At 36.4% G+C, this 21950-nt stretch overlaps 1 protein-coding gene across 1 annotated transcript in view; it reads left to right on the forward strand.

Annotated features, from left to right (window-relative positions):
* Positions 1-21950, forward strand: part of TGFA (transforming growth factor alpha) — a 122425-nt gene that overhangs the window by 31034 nt on the left and 69441 nt on the right. The window contains exon 3 of the mRNA XM_051973565.1: positions 15518-15571. Within this exon, the coding sequence (XP_051829525.1) occupies positions 15518-15571 (54 nt within the window). The remainder of the gene's footprint in view (positions 1-15517; positions 15572-21950) is intronic.

A 21950-nucleotide genomic window follows, 5' to 3' on the forward strand; every position in this document is an offset into this window, starting at 1 on the left:
GGAGGGAAATAACATTTCTTATGCAATCCCTGAAAATGTGTCACTGAGTTTAAGGTCATCTTTAGCTGGGAGGAAAATTAAAAGACAATTGTACCCTAGTAAGAGAGGGGAACCTTAGCCAGAAGCCATCCCACTGATCAATACTTCTATAACTGTCAAGAATATGACACCAAAGAGCCAGAGGGTTATAAGTGAGAGCAAAAGGAAATAAGAATAAGAGGAAATCTATCAAAAGAAAATGCTCTTGGCCCAGAGATCAAACCTCTTTTAGCTTAAATTTAACCAGCTGGAATTTTATTTTTAAAAATACTATCTTACTCAACTTTGCAAAGAAAAGTTTTGCCTTTTATTGAGAAATCAGATTTTATCAGAAAGATGGAATCCGTTGTGCTTTGTCAACAATAGTCGTAATCGAGGATCTGATCAGTGGAAAGCAGGCCCTCTGGTCAGTTCCTGTAGCAGAAAGTATTGTCTCTACCCTTAAGGAATTCACAGTCTAATTAGGATGCAGGACAAACATAAATCATCTAGCTTGGACAAAAAAACTTGCAAACTTAAACTGCCACATTAAGGCAGACGGACTGGAGGAATCATGAAATCTTCACATCCCACTTATTTTATTAGCTGTGTGGCCTTAGCCAAGTAACCTAACCTGAATCTTCAGGGATATTGTAAGGAAAATACTTTGTATACCTTCACGTGCTTTAGAAACATGAGTTTATTAGTGGTGATAGTGATAGTAATAGTAGTAGTTATTCTCTGAGATGATTTTTTTATGGTTAGACTTCATAATACAGAAAACTTTGATCTGAAATTCTGAAATAAAAAGTGTATGTTAGAGGACAGGAGAAAATATCATATTCTCCCATGTGCTGAATGACAAAGAAACTTTGGAGGTGACAGCACTAAACCTGTGTTTGATAATATTGAAAAAAATTTAAAATATAGTGATATCTTGCTGCAAATATCGCCTATCTAGAAAGTAATTAACTGATATCATAAATTATGCAGTACCTTTTTTGAGCCCTACTAGTTTTTATAACAGATTAGGTCTAGTAAGAATCACCATGGATCAGATTGAAATAAATTTAACCAAAGGCCAACGTCCTTTGATCTGAAACCTTGAAATAAGCTAGGTCAAAAAAAGATTAAATGGTACTAAATTGTGAAGTGTTTGAAGGCAAAAGTGTTATTTTTTTAAAAAATTTCCTTGCTTCCTTGATTACTTAGTAAATGTTTATTTAATCAAATTGAAAAAGAAAAAGGAAACCAATATGGATTCAGAGACCTGGATTCAAATTCTGTCTGACTCTGCCACTGTCTAGTTAGCTAGAGGACTAGGTTTGACACTTTTATCTTCGAACTTATTTCTTAAGCTATAAAAGGAAGCAGTTGAACTACATGTTCTCCAAGGAACCTTCCAGTTTCATGATTCCATAATCTTAGTGTCACTGAACCAAACTTATAATACTTGTTATAATCATCTTATAATTCTTCAGGATGCTTGCTATAGATATGATAGATACTGGATCTTTGCTTTCATTATTATGGGAGATTCCTGGGAAAGCAAATTCCTTCTACTAATATATTCTCTCTGCAAATGATAGGCTTACTAACTGCCTAGAGGACTAAGAGATCAAGTAATTTAACTTATGATTACACAGTCAGTGTATGTCAGAAGTGGAACCTGAGCTTCTCCTCCTGTTTTCAAGGTTGGTTCTCTATCCACTAAGCTGTACTGCCTGAGAGATCAAGATGCTTTGTAACTTCTAATAGCCTCTAATGTCCCTTGCAGCTGTAACATTTTGTGTTTCTATGAATCATTACCTATCCTGAGCTACAGGTATGCAGGTTGTCCCAAAATGTATTGGTGTGGGTGTGTGGAATCAGTCTTATCTGTGTCTTACACCCTTAGAAATGCTACTCATGATCTGGAACTTTGAAAAATATCAGTCCTGCATAGAGTAAGTAGGATCCTAGACTTCCAAGCTGAAAGAGACATTGAAGTCCCTGATTTTACAGTTGTTGAAAGTATTTCATGCATGATAAATGGCTAGAGAAAATGCCCAGTTGGAAGACAGAAGTCTCGCTTTTTTTAAAAGAGATTTTTATTTACAAGTTATATGCAAGGGTAATTTTACAGCATTGATAATTGCCAAACCTTTTGTTCCATTTTTTCTCCTCCTTCCTCTCACCCCCTCCCCTAGATGGCAGGATGACCAGTAGATGAAGACGGACATCTTGTTGGAGTAATGGCTAGGTGGTCAGTGTCACTATATTACAGAATATAGAGGAGTAAAGTATTAATTTGTAAACTCCTTAAGGGCAGGGACTGTCTTTTGCCTTTTTCTGTATCCCTAGTACTTAGCAATACTGACATACACTAGGTGCTTAATAAATATTTATTGCATTGAATTCTTTTAGTCAGCCATGACCTTCTTTCCCCTCAAGGGATGGTCAGTAATTTGGATGTTGAGGGAGCTGATTATTATTAGTAAAAGTGATTCTTATATTGGAAAGGGCATTATATTTGTAAGCTTCCATGTCCTTTTCTCTTCATAGAGGATGCTAGCTTCCCTCTAGCTCTAAATCCTACCATCCTATTTCTCTATTTCTTTTGGATCCCAAGCAGGGCGTAGCATAGTAAATAATCAAGCCATTTGTTTAGCCAGTAGTTGTATTCTGGTTAGATGGCATTTACTGTAATTTGCTGAATTGTGAGGTTTTTGAATGTAAGGAGAACCAAGAGGGCTCTTTCTATAGAATTATATTGGAAAGTATAAATGATAGGGGGTATAATAAGAACTCTTCTAAGCCACTAACTCACACAGATCATAGAAAATTAGAGCTGGGCCTATATCCCAAAGAGATCTTAAAGGAGGGAAAGGGATCCACATGTGCAAAAAATGTTTGTGGCAGCCCTTTTGGTAGTGGCAAGAAACTGGAAACTGAGTGGATGCCATCAGTTGGGGAATGGCTGAATGAATTGTGGAATATGAATGTTATGGAATATTATTGTTCTGTAAGAAACAACCAACAGTATGATTTCAGAGAGGCCTGGAGAGACTTAAATGAACTAATGTAAGTGAAGTGAGCAGAACCAGGAGATCATATACACAGCAACAAGATTATAAGATGATCAATTCTGATGAACATGGCTCTCTTCAACAATGGGATGATTCAAACCAGTTCCAATTATTCAGTGATGAAGAGAGTCATCTAAACCTAGAGAGAGGACTGTGGGAATATGGTTCACAACATAGCATTTTCACTCTTTTTGCTGTTGTTTGATTGCATTTTATTTTGCTTCTCCTTTTTTCTTGTGTGGCACAATAATTGTATAAATATGTATACATATATTGTATTTAACATATATTTCTACCGTGTTTAAAATATATTGGACTACTTGCCATCTAGGGGAGGGAGTGGGGGCAGGGGGGAAAATGGAACACAGGGCTTTTCAGGGGCTAATGTTGAAGAATTGTCCATACATATATTTTGAAAAAGAAAAAGTTTTAATAATAAAGAAAAAGAAAATTAGAGCTGAAAGAGATTTTCTGAACTATCTACAGGTTATTGTTCATAATTTTTTTTAGACTGGGAAACTGAACCCCAGGAAGCAGTCGTGACTTTCCCAATATCATACAGTGACAAAGTAGAATTCGAATCCATATCTTTTGACTTCAAATTTAATGCTATTTTCATAATATGAGTTAGGGCAGCTAGATGAAACAGTGGGTAGAATGCCAGATTTGCACTTGGGAAAACCTGTGTTCAAATGTTACCTCAGACAAGTAATTGTGTTCCTGGACTAGTCACTAACCTTATTTGCCTCAGTTTCCTCATTTGTAAAATGAACTGAAGAATGAAATGGCAAATCATTCTGTCAAGAAAACACCAAATGGGGCCACCAAAAGTTGGACATGATTGAAATGATTAGACAATACCATCCTTTTATATCAGCCCCAATATCAGTCTAACTGACAGTTATAGAAAAGAAATCAAGATGAAACAGTGTGGCATAGAGGATTTTGTATCAGAGGATTTCAATTTGAATTTTAGCTCTGTTACTCCCTGTGTGGTTCTGTGGAAGCCACTTTACTTAACCTCTCAGGATCTGTGCCTCCTCATCTGTAATATGAGGAGTTTGCACTTGATGAATTCATATGTTCCTTCTATGCCTAAATCAATGATTCTAGGCTGCAAAGGACAAAACTTAACATCTGAGGCATAGTTAGGAAACAGCTGGTAGCAGGATTACAGAATCCTGGGAGGGATGTCCCATAAACATACAATTTAAGCCTTAGCAACTACCCATAGGCATCTGTCTCTCTCTTATCCTAGAGGAAGAACTGCTCAGGCTCCTCTACCTTTGTCTCACCTTCAGATTTGATAAACACATTTGCATGATAGATATGCCTTCATCCAAGTCTCTGATAAAAGTATTTAAAGTTTAAAGGAGGACAGGATCAGATCTCTATTAGATTCTATAAGAGACATCATTTGAATCGACATCAATAATTCTTTGCTTTTGGTGACTCAGTCAGTTTGTGAGTTCATTCTACTACCAAGCCTACATTTTACCATCTTGTCCACAAGCATACCATACATGACTTTTTAAAATGTTTTGCTGAACTCCAGGTTTACTATGGCCTATATCATTCCCCTGATCTACCAGTCTAGTAACCCTGTCAACAAAGGAAATGAGGTTAGGCTGGCATGACTTGTTCTTGATGAGCCCGTGTTCACATTGAACATTGCTTCCCTTTCTATATATTCACAAACCATCCCTTAAAAATATGTCCTAGAATTTTTCTGGGAATTGAAATTAACCTCAATAGTCTACTATAGAAAGACTATAGGTTTTATTCTGATTAAAATAAAATTGGAGTATTTTCTCTTCATTGTTTCTACTATATCTTTCTTATTTTGTGGGGTATTTTTGAAGATCTCCAGCAATGACTATAACAATTACATTCATAATTTCAGTAAATTTACAAGATCCAGGTGAAATGAATTCATCTGGGTCACTTAGAGGCTCTCATTTATTTTGGATTTTAAATTGCTTGTATATCACTTTTCTTCTATCCAAACATCATTTTTCATTGTAGCAAAAGTAAGCAAGATAGGAGCTGAATATAGGTGCCTTCTTTTTGTCCCTCCTTGTCATCATCCCACCCTAAGTGTAGTTTATCCCTTCTTTATTCCCTGTGTCCCAATACAGTATTGCTATCCATAAATCTGAATATTAGCTCTTTCTGGGCTACTTTTAAAAGAAAGAGCTATTCTTTTGTATTCATCTTTACTTATCACTTAACAGAGTATTTAATACCCTCCCTTATATCTTGTTAAAACTTGAGTTGTAAATGTTACCTGTGTAGCCATATAGGGTTTGGTTTTTTTAGACCCTTCTCCATTTTTCCTCATTGGAATATTTGTTTACCAATCTAGTTCTCACAGATATTCCTCTTTTCTCTACAGCACTTACAGTCTATACCATGTTGATAATTATATCCTGACTCATTTGCTATCATTTATGCCCAGCACACGGTAGATGCCCAGTATTTGTTGATTGAGTGAATAAATAAGAATTGGTCTTGTCTTCCTAGTAGACTATAGCCCCTTTGGAGGCAGAAATGATAGAACTTTGTACTTCCTAGATTCACCTTAGCTCTAGTATGGGTCAAGGACAAGATATGTGAATGTGGTCTATATTTGGTGATTGATTGGTTGATGTATCCTGCCTTTTAATATCTCTCATTTGTACAGAGCCCCAGTGGACCAGACTGGACTTCTCAGTATAAATACTCAACTTACTTCCACCTTCAGACACTATTCCTAGTGATAAGATCTTAAAAAGAATTACTTAAGGCAAAATTCCGCTGCATGCTTTCATTTGTGCCAACATCAGTGGAAGCTAGCCAATGAGCAGAAAGATGCAAGAAAGTTTGAGCAGGGCTAAATTAAAAGCACTAAATGAGGGGAAGAGCAGTTACATTTGGAGTAGTGAATGGTACAAGAAAGCCCCTGGCAAGATGGAAAGAGCAATGACCACAGGAGATGACCCAGGTTCAGTCAATCAGCAAGAATGCGCTTACTGTGGGCACTTTGCTGAGTCTGGCATATATCAAGAAATGCAAAAGATACAAAACACATGATCCTTCAAGGAGCTCATATTCCAGTGGAAGAAACTATACAATAGCTATCATTTACATAACTTGACATGTTATCTATTTGATCCTCACAACAAATAACCCTGTAAAACAGATAGATACTATTATTTGCTATTATTATCCCCATTTGACAGATGAGGAAACTAAGACTGAAAGAGACTAAGTGACTTGCCCAGATTTACATAGAAAATAAGTGTCTGAGACAGAATTTGAACTCAGGACTTCCTAACTCCAAAAGCAGTACTCAGTCTACTGCATGACCTAGGATATAAATAATTATATTGGCAGCTATGTGGTACAATGGATAGAGTGAACATCAGCCCTGGAGTCAGAAGGATCTAAGTTCAAATACAGCCTCAGACACTTAATAATTACCTATTGAGTCACTCATTCAGATTGCCTCAAAAAACAAAGGAAAACAACAACATTAACAAACGCTGTGTACCACTACAGTATAAAAGGAAGATAATCTCAGAGGGAAGGCACCAGCAGTGGTAAGAATCTGGAAAGGCCTCCTGCAGATAGATTGATTTGAGTTGTGTCTTGAAAGGGGATCAGGAAATCCAGAAGGTGAGGGAGCAAGAACATTCCATACATGAAAAGCAGCCATTCCTAAAACAAGGACTCTGCAGATGTGTTGTGTGTAAGTAGCAGCTGGAACATCAATGTTCACTGGCTCATAGAATACACAGAGAGGGATAAAGAAGGAGAAGACTGGAAAGATGTTAAGGGGTCAGGTTGTGAAGAGCTTTCAAAGCTAAGTAGATAATTTTTATATTTGATCCTGAAAGTAATAGGGAGCTACTGGAGTTTATTGAGTAAGAGTAGTGACATGGTTAGACTTGTATTCCAATCCTACCTCTGACATTTAACTATTATGTATGATCTCAGATAGATTATTTAACATTTTTGAGCCTCAGTTTCCTCATCTGTAAAATGCAGAGATTGGACAAGACATCCAGGGAGAAAGGGTCCCTTTCAACTTTAGATATATTAAGGCAACTAGATGGCACAGAGGATATCGAGTGTTGGACTTAAAGTCAGTAAGATCTGAATCTGACTCTTTTTTTCTGATACCCAGTTGTGTGACCCTCAGCATGTCATTTAATCTCCTTAAACCTCAATTTCCTCATCTGTAAAATGGTAATAATAATAGCACCCACATCACAGGGTTCAAATGAGGTAAATATATATAAAATGAGGTAAAAATGTATAAAATATGTATAAAAGCACTTGTAAATCGAAAGCGCTTTAGAAATATTATCTATTATTGTAAGGTATGATCCTAGAATTCTAAATGGAGACTATTTGAAATAATATTTTTAGGTATCGGTGGAGAATGGCAAATTGTGTTGAATCTAGCATTTGATAATTTTTAAGTCACTTTTAAAATAGATATTGGGGATTGTCCACCTCATTCTCTGCTCTTATTACCTGGCATGGTGAGTTATACATAACTATTTTCGTTTCAGTGTTTTACAGATCGATGGTTTCATCTGTATGGGAAGAATTCCCTCCAGTAACACAGATTTCTATCTTCTCTATTTAAGGAGATGATTAATCTTCATTAAATATGCATCTCTAACCATTTGACAACCTCCTCAACAGAAGGGATTTTTTTTTTTTTTGTCCATAGACTAATGATGCCTGTAAGACATGATTACCTGGGGTAGATAGTTGGTGTAGTGGGTAGAGCACCATCATGGAAGTCAGGAGGATCTGAGTTCAAATGTGACCTCAGACATTTAATACTTCCTAGCTGTGTGACCTTGGACAAGTCACTTAACTCGAATTGCCTTAACATCCAAAAAAAAAATACATACCTACCTGGATGTTCCTACAGTACTTCAAGCTCAACATATCTCAAGTCAGATTCATTTCTTTTCCCTGACATCTATTTCTTCTTGTGACTTTATCATTTTTGTTGACAGCTATAACTGATTTTAATCAAATTTTCCTGGGGTACCTGTTGTCCTCAAAAGCTGAATCCAGAAATTTTGTGATGGTCCCATGGCTTTCACCTTTCACTTCTTGCTAAACACTCACTGATTACTGAACCCTTTGCTTGAGGCACTGAATCTTGATCAGTCTTTGAGTCTGTTTAACTCTCAGAGTTCAGAGTCTGCCACAACCTAGCAACACATCTCTAATTATCTTCCTCCTTTTCTACCACTGTAATTGTCTAAATTTGGCCTCTACTCCTTGTCCCACTCACTCCTGCCACACACTGTGAACTGTAAGATTGGGTTTTCCAGAGTTTATTTGCAAAGGAAGAAAGACTATACAAAATCACAAATCGTATACTAGGATAAAGTCATTAGAAGTATGTAAAAGAAAACTACCCAATTTCAGACTAAATGGCGCTCAAGGTTCCTTACTAAATCTTTAACTAAAGTTTCCCAGACCTAGCTTTTGATATCTTTTCCAAGTTGGAATGATCTGGTTCTCTCTTGATTCCAGGAAAAGATGACAAATCCCCCTTATTTGCCTTCTACCCTTACACAAAGTTATCTGGAATTTGCCCACCTGGGTACGTTGGTTCAAGCTGATTAGCTTCTTCCATTTAAAATCCCAGGCTCACTCCTAGTCAGTCAGGAAGTTTCTTGATTACATGGTGGGTTTGGGGGTATTTTGCCCACATTCCTATATATAGCCACTGGCTTTCTAATTGTCCTTGCCTTCTCCCTCCCCTAACCAAAAGAAAACCAAGGGGAAAAACAAGCTACTACTATTAGCAGCACCTCAAAAAAAAAAAGTAACTTTTCAGGAAAATCTTCAAGAAAGCCTTGCATTATAATGCCATCCTTTCTATTTCCACTGTCACCAAACCAATTGAGGCCTATAACACCTCCTTTCTGAACTATTGATATAGTCCTACCAGTTCTTCCCACCTCCACTCACACCCCCTTCACTCCGTCCTTCCTACTTATTCTATTATTCTTCATAGACTTGATCCTGTATCTCTCTACTCTCAACCCTGTTGCCTATTGAGGAAAATTGAAAGTCCTTATCTTGGCATTCAAGGTTCTCCACAATATGATACTTCCTAATTTTTAAAGCTTTGCTTCAATTGCCCACTACCCATTCAGTCTGTGCTTTGTACAACTCCCATATATTCTCTGAAATTTCTCACTTCTTTGCACTATCTGCTATGTGTGCAATGTCCCTGGGCCTTTGAACTTCCTTCCTTATTCCTGACCATTCTGGCTTTCCTCAAATCTCATCTAAATTCTTTGTGTAAGAAGCCTCTCCCAGTAATCCTTAATCTTAGTGCCTTTCCTCTGACATTATCTTTTGATGCAGAGTTGTTGATAGGTTATCTTGTTGAGAACAAGAATTGTCTCTTGCTTTTGTGTGTGCGATGCTAAGCATAATATCTGACACATGGAAGGCATTTAATTAATACTTGTTAATTGGACTTAAAATTCTATCTTCACCTTTTCATTCATCTAAATCCTCTACTTATTCTTCTTATGCTTTTTTTTTTTTTTTTTAAGATGATTGGAATCAAGGGACTTAGTCAGGGTCACACAATTAGTGTGAAGTGTCTGAGGTCACATTTGAACTCAAATCCTCCTGAGTCCTGGGTCAGTGTTCTATCTATTAAGCCACTTAGTTGCCTCACTTATTCTTTAAAATCCAAATTCTCCATGAAGCACAGTGCCTGGCACATAGTAGGCCCTAAACAAATGCTTGTTGACTTTTTAGTTTTTCTTATCCCTTCAGGACTTCAATTTGAACTTTGTACACAGTTCTACTATAATATAGTGCAGTTTCAAAAAAGCACACCACTGTGTAAAATCATGCAATAAAAACAAAGGGCTAATTATATGAAAAAAAGGTGTTAAGTACACAGTTCCTTAGTGACACATAAAAAATAAAGATAAACCTAATAAAAATGGTAGCACAATTTAATACAAATTAAATGGTCAAGAAATACTACAATAAGACAGCAGCATTGAAATCTCAGCAACTCCAATTCTAGGCCTTAAAGATACACCAATCCTTCTCCTCTCACAGTCCTGCTGTACTAAAACATATAAAATAAATATGGCACTTGCCTTTGAAGAAAACCTGAAGTATTCATGTGAAAGTGGGCATCAGAAGGATTGTAGCATGTGAATTATTGTGAAATGGTGATTTTTCTGTATTCTTGCTGTTTTTCAAGGAAGAAAGTATGAATAAACAAATTTGAAAATTATATTATGCTCAGATTATTGCAGTGGAACAAATTCTCATTTACAAAATAAGCATTATAATAGAACTGACTATATTCGTACTTGTGGACTTAAATGTCATCATTATACTATAGTTCTCTGGATTTATGATATCTCATTACATAGTAAACTCCTTGAAAAGAGGAACTGCATCTTGCTTAAACTCCATTATTTCCTACACTTACCTAGCAGCATTCAGAATAAAGAAGGTACTTGCTACATATTTGTTTAATTAGGTCAAACTTATGTGATAACTCAAGTTTATATCCAATGCCAGAATGACAAAATAAATGCCTCTGTGTTGTATAGGTAGTCTCTAACTTATGTAGGATTTGTTTACATTCTTGAGGGGCAGTGTAGTGATGTGCATCTTGGAAGTCAGACAACTGGTTTCCAGTGTTCATTGAGGGATGTGAGTCCACCAGCAAGAGTGTCAGAGCTGGAAAAGTTCTTAGAGATTAATCTTTTCTTTTCTACACAGTCATTATGGAAGTGAACTTTGGGGGCGTGAACCATTTATAAGACAAGAAATTATCTGCATTCATTTCTTTAACAGAATTGTGCTCACATCAGCTTAGCATCTTCCTTCCTTTCCATAAATCTTCTAAAGACATTCTTCCTTCCAACTCCCTTCCCTCCCCCCCCCCCCCCCCCCCCCCCCCCCGGAAAAAACAACACACACACACACACACACACAAACAACAATTCTGGGCTCCTTCCTTCTGGTTCATCAGTAATGGTGCAGTCTATCTATATTGCTACATAAGTGGCCTATTTCCATTGTCTCCTGGGTGATATCTTTGATATACTACTTCTTGTATTCAAGTTATTGTTAGTAATATACTAAGCATGCATCCTTCTTTGATCTTTTGGCCATCTACAATTTTGAGGTTCTGTGGTTCACAGAGGTCATAGATATAGAACAGGAAGGGTGAATATCTAGTCTAAACTTTTCAGCTTACAGATGAGTAATTGAAGGTCCAAATTTCCTCTATTTCTCACTCCATTTTTATTCAGGATTATAATTTCACATTTTTATTTCTGATTTTTCTTTTTTAAATAAGACAACAAAATTTCACATTCTCAAGATTTCCCATTATCTTTTCACAATAGATATATCTTCAGGATAATTGTCTTTAGCTAAGTCATGTTTCATGGAGGAGCTCCTACAGAGTCTATATTTCACCAAGTCCAATTGTTGGGGAACCATATTTGCCCAAAAATCCACCTTAACTTGAACAAATTAGATAACATGCTAATCTAAACATTTGGAACTTTGCTGCCACTATTTATCATGTCTAAAGGGCTGCCTTATAGAGAGAAAATTAGAAGAACTTAGGAGAAATGGGTTTGAGTCCCATTTCCAATATATTCCAGACCTGTAATCAGGAATAAATGCTGTGTGATATAATAGAAAAGTAGTTAGATTTAGAGTACTCAGGAGAAAAAGATTATTGTAACTGTTAAAAAAAAAAAAGTAGTGATAGGAAAGTGTCCACTTACATCCTATGTTTGAATCCTGATTTTGCCACTTACAATCTGTTATTCTGGGCAAATCTAGTTCTTAGTTTCCTTCTTTGCAAAAGGAAGGGATTGAACTATATAATTTCAATAATTTAAAAGTGTCTTTTCCTATCCTAAATTTTATCATAGCATAAAATCTCATCCTAGGTATTCTGGGGAAATCATCGATTCATCCATTCACCAAACATTTATTAAGGACGTTATTGTTTGCAGAGCACTGTGCTTACTATTGGGAAGAATACAAAGAGCTCCCAAACTTATGGTCCAGTAGAGGGATGTCACAAATACAAATATAATATGATTTTCTCCTCGATGATTCCACATTATATTAGGGTTTTTGTGTTTTGGGTATCTGTTGTTCACTTGAGTGCATACTTGCCACCATTTTCTCACTTGAACTTCAAATGAGATGTCCTTACTGGGGAACTCAATTTGTCTGGTGGTAGTAAATTGCCTAGGAGGGGAGGGGGAAGCAAGTTCATAAGGAAAGTAGAGGAAGTCCAAGGCAAGGAGGTTTTCATTAAGGGAATGAGTGCCACATGCTTACACCTCCACTCTCTGTTTATTACTGGTTTCACTCTGGAAGGCACAATAGGCAGGGGTGGTCTTCTCCAGCCAAACATCTCTCTCTGAGTCTGTGGTCTTGGCCGAGGCCAGACTCCCAAAAAGGGTTCAGCAGACTTGGCTCATGAATGAGGCTCACAGAGACAAGCCAGTCATTAAGTAGCTGAATTTCTATGGGAAGGCAAGGAAATAGTCTTCTTATATTGTTCGCATTATGAATAATAAGCCAGAGCCTTTCATCTGACGGACTGAATGGTTTTACAAACATTAATTAATTCCTGGGGCACCTTTATGAGTTAGGCAGCTATTATTATCCCCATCTTTAGAGATGAAGAAACAGAAGGGGTAAAGTAAGTTGCCTTAAGGCCAGGGCCCTAAACCATGATGAAATCTACCAGGGTGTCCAACTCCTTCTTAGATTCTTGACCCTACAACATTTCTATATTGCATCACTCCAGTCTGGAAGTATAACTTCTTATATCGATTTATTTCTTATATTGGCATCAGTTATATTCTCTTGCTCTTGTCTTAGAAAAACAACAACAAAAACCTTGTCCTTGCTGAACCAAGGAACTCTTCTTTTCTGTCTTCACTTTGAGGCAGAATATGGGGGGGAAGAGTTGAGGTGGGAGTTGATTATTCTTTTGTGCTGAGAGAAACTATGAATAGGCCAATTAGAATCACTCAAGGGAGGTATGCAAAGCATTCCACTCTTAGGCTGTATCTTCTTTTGACATAATTATGGGTCATAGTCTGGCTTTCCTCCAGGGTGATTTGTGGAGGTGCCAGCAAATGTCAAAACATGAACACTTCCTCCAATTGACAGCCCTAAACCATTAAGAGCTTTCCCAGATCTGAGTAGGAATGTCCTGCTTTTAACTATTTGTGCTGAGATCACAAAAATAGCCCTTTCAAAGCTGTCCTCTCTGGTTGAATTCTGAGATCTGTGGCCAAAATTAGGTGGCTGGCTGGTCCGACCAGAGTATGTTTAGACAGCAAGAGGGAACTGCATGATCAGAATGAGTGCATACTATGCTCAACATGCACACAATTAGCTGTCTTCGCTTATTTTGCAAGCATCTGGTTTGGGAATTTGGAGACTCTGCAGGTGACCGAGTTTAACAGCCCATAACACTCATTCAGATGTCATTCTAATGCCTCCTGTTAGAAATATCTGCAGTTTGCTCATTGCTGTGTTTGTCATTTCATAAAAGGAAAGGCCAATTGTGAGCCGTGACTGCCTTATTAAATCTGCCCCTACGGGTTAAGTTTTTTTCTTCTGTATCCAGGTTAGAAAAGGAAGATCTCCTGAGTATGAAATGAAAAGAAACCTGTTTTTTTTGTTAATTAAAATTAGAATAGTAAAGTAGAATTTATTTTTGAATACTTTAAATTTATTCATTCTATTTATTATTTTGATCAATATACAATTTGGACTTTTTGCATTATTATTGTTAACATTAATCATCTATCAATCTTCATCTGATGTCCAGATGATTGTGGTATAGCTGTGATCTGGGTCTTCTTTTTTTTTTTCCCTCTTTTTTTTTTTTTTTTTTGATCTGGGTCTTCTAAAGTAATGAACACAGAACATATGCTCTGGTAGTGTCTACCAAGTTGGGAAAGCTGTAAATGTAGGCCTATAGCAGCAAGACTGTGTGGTTGCCTTGCAAAGATTAGCCTGACTAAATTTTAAAAGGCTCTCCACCAGGCTGAACACAAGATGGTGAGCTTTCTGCCTCTAGCAACTTTCAAAGACCACACGAGAGAGGATTTTTGAGTTAGTGGCAGAATCGTGAGTTCATAAACTTACAGAGAAAACCTTAAATGCCATCTAATCCAATGCACTTATTTGACAAATAAAATCAACAAGTATTTATGGTAAGAAACTTAGGATGTGCCAAAAACAGGGACAGCAAGGTGGCACAGTAGGTAGAGTGCTAAGCTTAGAGCCAGGAGGATCCAAGTTCAAATTCAGCCTGAGACACTTATTAGCGGTATGACCCTGGGCAAGTCACTTTACCCTGTTTACCTTCTTAGTTCCTCATCTATTTAAGGGGCTAGAGAAGGACATGGCAAACTACTCTACTATCTTTGCCAAGAAAACATTAAATGAAGTTACAAAAAGCCAGATGCAACTGAAAAAAGACTGAAAAAGACTGAATATTTGTTATCTCATGATAGACTCATTACTAGGTTGACTACAAACTGGTTTATTGTTCAGACATATTAATTCATACAGATATTTCATCAAAGTGATTACAATCTAACTCGGAAGATGGAGAACCTACATCAACAAAATCACAGATTCTTAAAATATCAATGATTAGTATAATAGTAATTTATAGCAATAATAATTATATAGCTCTTTAAGTTTTACAAAGTGCTTTTCTCATGACAACCCTGTCAAGAAGATGAGTGCATTATATAGATTTTTTATAGATAGCATTTTATAGATAGCAAAAAACTAACTCAAGAAATTTGTCAAGAAAACAATAGAGCCAAGACAAGTTTAAATCTTCTTAATCTTTCTCCAGGGTTCATTCCATTGAACCATGATGATGATAATAATTACAGCTTACAACATTATAAGAATAATAATAACAGTTGACATCTTTTAAAAGACCTTATGGTTACAAAGCACTTTTTGGTAGTTTTTCCTCATTTGTTTCTAGGCAGGTGGGTTTTAAAGCATTGGGTCTAGAGTTGGCAAGACCCAAGTTCAAAAATGACTTTAAATGCTTAAATAGTTGTGTGGTCTTGGGTAAAAATCACTTAGCTTTGATTCAGTCTCCTCATCCATACAAGGAGATAATAACAGTACCTGCCTCCCAGTGTTTTTGCAGGGATTAAATGAAGTAATATTGGACAAAACTAGCTCTTTTTATTTACCCCACCAACTTCTTAAAACACAGATGTTTGCCATTAAAAAGCTTGTTTTTGAAGGTTTAATCCTTTAAGATTGCTATATTTTGTTTGATTTGCTTATTTGACATTGTTTTGAGTTGCTTGCTTATCTTTTTTTCCTTATCTTCATAGGTATTTTATTAGCAGTGTGCCAGGCTTTGGAGAATACAACATCTGCCTTGAATGGTGAGTTGTTAAGTCTTCTGTGTTAATTTCATAGAGGTAATGAAGAGAAAACCATTACTTATGAACCAACTCATATGTTGAGACAAGGGTTCAGACTCTTGAACATCCCACAATTTCTTCCTGGGATTAATTTTATCCTTTCCTTCTCAAGTCTATTGATTGTTCTCTAAGCCCAATTCTGGCCTTTAATTGTTAAGGACCAATTCATCACATGCTCTAATTTAACTATGTTAGTATTTCAGTGATTTTTATGAGTATCTTCTGGTCAAAAAAACTTCCTTTTTCTTATAGTTAATTCTCTGGGGATACACCTGTATTTAGCAAGGCTTGTTCTTCAAAGATAGATTTTTTTTATTGAGCATATAGAGATAGGTCTCAGGTAATATCAGAAACTATGTATTTCAAAGATACTTTATTTTATTGATTATCCCCACCATCAGTATTAGAGTGCAATCTCAGTTTCTTTGTAGATCATTTTTTATGAATATCTTCTGGTGAAAAGAATTTTTTTCTTATATCAACTCTCTGGTGACATGCCTGTGTATTCAGCAAGGCTGGTTTTTGAAAAAAACAGATATACATTTTTTTATTGCACACATACAGATATCCAGGTAATACCAATAAAGAATCCTGTGAGATGATCACATTATTCAGATTCCAATGATTTGAAATTATATGTAAAACAAGATAATTGCTGCTAACACAGTGGAAATATGCCGTGTGAATTCAAACAGTAAGATTAATTCAAGGAATTGCTTATTCATACTAATATAAGACTTAGCTGTACACCCTAACCCTTGGTGACAAATCAGAGAAATATTTTAGTGGAAGGATTGTACTAGATACTTGCGAATTGAAAGATTTGAGTTCTGTTCTTGAAGTTTCACTACTAGGAGAGAGTATTCCCTATCCACCTATCCATTTTGTCACCCTTTTATATTATCAGAGAATTGCTAGCAGGGGTGAGGGGAAGAATACAGGGTCATGCCAAAAGAATTGTGCTTTAAGAATAAATTTAATACAATTCAACTAGCATTTATTAAGGGCATACTTTTTATAAATTAGGGTAACTATGTAGCATCATGATTGGGGTGCTGGGTTTGGAATTGGGAGGATTCTAAATAGTTATAATATAGTGAAGGAAGAGAAAATGGTTTGTGGACCATCCTCATGTTCTTTTGTTTCATAGGTTATTAGAGTTAAAAGGGTTTTTAGGGGTCACCTATTCAGAAGAATGGGTAGCTAGGTACCTCAATGGATACCTGGAGTCAGGAAGATTCATCTTCCTGAGTTTGAATATGGTCTCAGCTAGCTGTGTGTCTCTGGGTAAGTTGTTTAACTCTGTTTACCTTAATTTTCTTATTTGTAAAATGAGCTGGAGAAGAAATGACAAACCACTTCAGTATCTTTGTCAAAAAAACCCAAATGAGATCATGAAGTGTCGCACATGACTGAAAAATAACTGAACTGAACAATGTTCAAAAGAATATTCAACATCTTGTCTTTCTACCTCCTATTTTCCAAGTTCTTAGAAATTCCTTTTAAGCAGTGATGATCTTTTTAGCCATCAATCACCTTGTTTAAGGACCCCTAAAGCATTGAAACCTTAGGATCTTAATTTAAAGGCAAGTAGACTCAGAACAAATAAAAGGAAGTACAGTGCTACCTTACCCACAGGGTAGTAAAAGAGACATGAGTAGAAAATGGAAATTGGGTCAAGGTAAATTTAGATAAATTACTCAATAATAAATCCTTGACTAACCTTTGGTAATTAGAGATGAATATTTAAAGTTCAGGGTACAACCCTAACCTTCTGAAGATGACATCATGGAAAGGATATCACATATACTGCCACCATCCAATAGAGAGGTCAAAACTTCCTTAACAATAAGAACTTCCCTGAAATAGAAGTGGCTGCCAAAGTGAGTTTCCCATCACTGGAGATTTACTAGAGGAGGTCAGATGATTACTTGTCAGAAATGCTGTAAAGCAGATTTCTTTTTAGGTAATGATTAAAAACCAAGTATCTTTCAAGGGCCCTGCCATCTTTTTTAAGTTTTGTCATCCAGGGTGGCATTTCTTATAATCCACTTTCAAAAACTTTCATGATTTCTCAGATTCCTTCCTTTCCCTCCAATCTTCCTTTTAAGGTGACATCTATTCTTTCTGCCTATCATTCAGCTTAGATGCCACTAAGAGGGAGTAGGTGCACCTAGAATTATCTTCATCAGCAAACTTTTACTGAGTACTTGCTAGATTGTTGCAATTTAATAATTTTCCGTTGTGTTTGACTCTTCATGACACCATTTGGGATTTTCTTGACAGAGATACTGGACAGGTTTGTCATTGCCTTCTCCAACTCATTTTACAGTTGAGGAAATGGAGGCAACAAGACTGAGTGACATACAGTGTCACACTTGCTAGCTACTACAAACATAACAGGGTGAAATAAAGCATAACAGGGTGACTGCCTTGGCAGTCAGCAAGCCTGAGGTTTAACCCCAGCTTTGTCTCTAATTCATTGTGCATCTTTAGGCAGTTACATATAGTATAGGAGGTGCTTGGTGAATGCTTGCTAACTTCCCTTGCCTTAGCTCTGGGTCCTAGGTTCCTTGTGCCATCCCATGATGGGTATGGGCCACATGGTTTCTATGGCTTCCAATTCCAGATTCTCTCAACCAAGTGCTGATGGATAATGAAGATAGATGAAAGAGTGATGCAGAATTTAAAATACGATCATGGGCTTAGTACATAAAGGCACTTCTGGTTGTGAGGGGGATTTTGGAGTGGGGGCTGGGATGGGGATTGTTTCATTTTAAGGATCATGGGATTATCAAGAGGGCTGAAAGGAATCTTACATCTCATTGAATTCCACCCTCTTATTTTATAGATGAAGAAATTGAGCCCCAGAAAATTAAGTCATTTGTTTGAGGTACCTAGAGTAGAAAGTGATAATCGGTGCTTGAGCCTGGGTTCTTTGACTAAATCTATCATACTAATATGGAGGGTAATACCATCTGGAGAATGGAGTAGGGGATGTGGTACTCAAGAACATCAAATGATCCCTCCTCACTGTGTATTGTTCCCTATCTCTTAAAAGGCACGTTTTTGTGTAGCTAGGGAGGGACAGAATGCATTGTGATTATAAAGGTGTTAGGCTGATGCTTGTCTAAGCCTCAGGAACATTACATAGCTCACAGGCGGCTGGGCTGGTTCTCATATTTTAATAAGCCTAAGTGTAATGATTGAGGGGGGGTGTGGTCCAGGGGCCTAGAAAATGACACTCCACTCTGCCTAGTGGTATGCTCTGGGCTCTGGACAGAGGTCTTTGTAGCCAACTGTCCCTTCTTAACTCCCTGCAAAATCTAATGATATATAGCTACATGTGGGAAGCTTTTAGGAAGGTTGATTAATTTCTCATAATTTTTTTTTAAGCAGCTACTGAAGGGAATCAAAGAAATGACTGATTCTCTATTGACATTGTGATTTTTAATTATCTTGGTAGTGGTGGAGGAGATGGGAACAAGAACTGTGGTGGGACCTGCGTAAATCATTTGAGTTTCATAAAAGGAGAACAGAAATCAGGAAAAACCTCTTTGGAGCTTGTGCTTGTTTGGAAATTAGAAGAATATGGGTCATCCAGCCAGCCAGCAAGTCCTCTGTTTATTGGGCATCTTGCTCAACAAAAGCTTTTTAGAACCATCAGGCTCTTCCCCATTCCTTTGTCTGGGGACAAAGAAATTGAGCTGAAGTCATTCTAAAATTAGAAGCCTCACGTGCCCTACCCAGGTACATGGTTCACCTGCTTCAAATCTGGGAATAGAAGCACAATTTGCAAGAAACTTGGCAGGCTGCATCTGGAGGATGAAACTCCTTTTTTAAAAAGCCTTAGTGAGCTGGGAGAGGTGGGCAATGAAAAAGAGCTGCCTAGACTAGGAAAGGGGAAACTTCACAAATCTGTAGTCCAATAATAGAAATATTTTCTTCACATTTTCTGAGAATAGAAGCATAGGTTTGAGCTGCATTTCTGATAAGTACTTATTGATATAACCAAATAAGAGAAACTTAAGAGACATTTAGTCCAACCTAATTTTACAGAGAGGAAAAAGAGGAGAGGAACTGATTAGGATCAAGTGAGTAAGGAATAAGTAGCAAAGCCAAGATTCAAACCTAGGCATCTTGATTTCAAATTCAGCGTTCTGTGTTGCCAATGCCAGTGCCACATCAACTATTCTTTCTTTTTCTTTTTTTTTTTTTAAAGTGCTTTGTAGTGGAAAATCAAAACAAACACACCCTGGCCTTGGACTTAGGATAACAACCTATGAATTTAGGCTTTATTTCCTAATTCAGAAAATAAGGGCATTGGGATAAATGATCAATAAATATTCACTTTAAGCACCTACTATGTGTCTGACACTGTTTTAAGTGCTACTATTGGGTTCTATTGGATACTATTGGCTACTATTGGATCTTCCTGAAGAAGATGATATTCTATTGGGGGAAACACCACATGCCCATAACAAGTACATATGAAATTTATAATTTTGGTGGACAGACATTAGCAATTGTGTGCATCCATAAGATTCTTTGTCTCCAACTTTAATATCCTATGATTCAAAATGAATTTCCTCATTGCAGCCAACCCAAAATAGAAGCATTGGGGGACAGAATAGTCCCACATATTTCTTGTTTTCCAAACTTATTAGTCTTTTCAATGTTACTGCTATATTTTATATTTGGGGAATCATAGGCCCAGATAATAGGTGGTTCTTTAAAAAGGGTTACATGCTATATAATAATAATCATAATTATAGCTTACTTGTATAGCGCTTTGTTTGCAAAACATTTTACATACATTTATTATTTGATCTTTACACTAACTGTGAAACAAGTGAATTTTTGTTACACTTTGTGAATGATAGAACTAAGGTAGAGACATCAAGAGACTTTCTGGGGTGATTGTATTTCAATCCATATTAATTGATGTCCATGGAGGATAATTTTATGGTAGTTTTTTTTTTTTTTTTTTTTTTTTTTTTTGCAATTTTCTACTAGTTTTGTACATTATAGATGTCCTAAAATAAATATGAATCTTGTGAAAATTAGACAGCAAGTTTATTCTTTTGTTTGATTTTCCTACAAATAAACAAAAACCTGCATTTAGGATATCTTCATGTCCCTGCTATGCCAAGATGAATAAAGTCTTTGTAATAGTGTAACTGGTAGCAGGAGAGAAACATAGGTTTGGGGGGATCATAATATTGGTACAAGTTACTATATTCATTTTTCTTTCATGGGACAAGGAGTTTTTAAATATCATTTAGCAGCAGCAATTTTATGTACAAAGTTAGAGTTATAGTCTGCATGAAGAGAGCAACACTTGTGAAGCTGCTCTAGGTTTATGTATCTGGGAAGGGGCAGCATTTTAAACTGAAATGTCACATTAATGCAGGATTTCTGAACCTTGGGTCCATTAACTTTAGAAAAACTGTTTTGTTAGTTCTATTGCAATATAATTGATTTCTTTTGTAATCATACCTGTTTTATATATATTTTACAAACATTATTCAGAGAAGAGATCCTTAGACTTTATTAGACTGTCAAAGGGAATCTATGATAGAAAAAAAAAGATTAAGAACCTTTATTTAGAACTTTCAATTAGTCCTTATCTAAGGATTTAAGCTAAGCATAATGAATCTTCATTTGCCAAGGGAAACTTGTCAATTTGATATTTTGTCTTTAAAAATCATCAAGGCAAAAATTATCAGAGCTGAATAAATGTCTTATAATAATAAGACATAATCATATAGTTTGAGTTGAAAGGGACCTGCAAGGTCAGGTAGATTAACTTCCAGCTCCTAAATCTCTTCTGTGACAGCTCTATCAAACTGTCACCTGGCTTTTGCCATGACCCTTCCAGTAGTGGAGAGTTGACCAATAATAAGGCAGAATATTTCATTTTTGGACCACTCATTATTAGAAATCCTTCCTTTTTGAGTAGAACCAAGAGATCATTGTATCAATAACAAGATTATGTGGTGATCAATTCTGATGGGCATGACTCTTTTCAACAATGAGGTGATTTAGATCCTTTCCTATAGACTTGTGATGGATCTATCTGCATCCAGAGAGGGACTGAATATGTATCACAACATATAACCCTTTTTTGTTGTTGGTTACTTGCTTTTTTTCCCTTCATTTTTTTCCCTTTTTGATCTTATTTTTCTTGTGCAGCATGATAAATGTGGAAATATATATAGGAGAATTATACATGTTTAATATATTGGATTATTTACCATCTACCAAGAAAGGCATCAGGAGAAGGGAAGTAAAAAAATTTGGAATACAAGGTTTTGCAAGGGTTAATGCTGAAAATTAT

This window comes from Antechinus flavipes, chromosome 2, assembly GCF_016432865.1.
Source record: "Antechinus flavipes isolate AdamAnt ecotype Samford, QLD, Australia chromosome 2, AdamAnt_v2, whole genome shotgun sequence".
Lineage (NCBI taxonomy): Eukaryota > Metazoa > Chordata > Mammalia > Dasyuromorphia > Dasyuridae > Antechinus > Antechinus flavipes.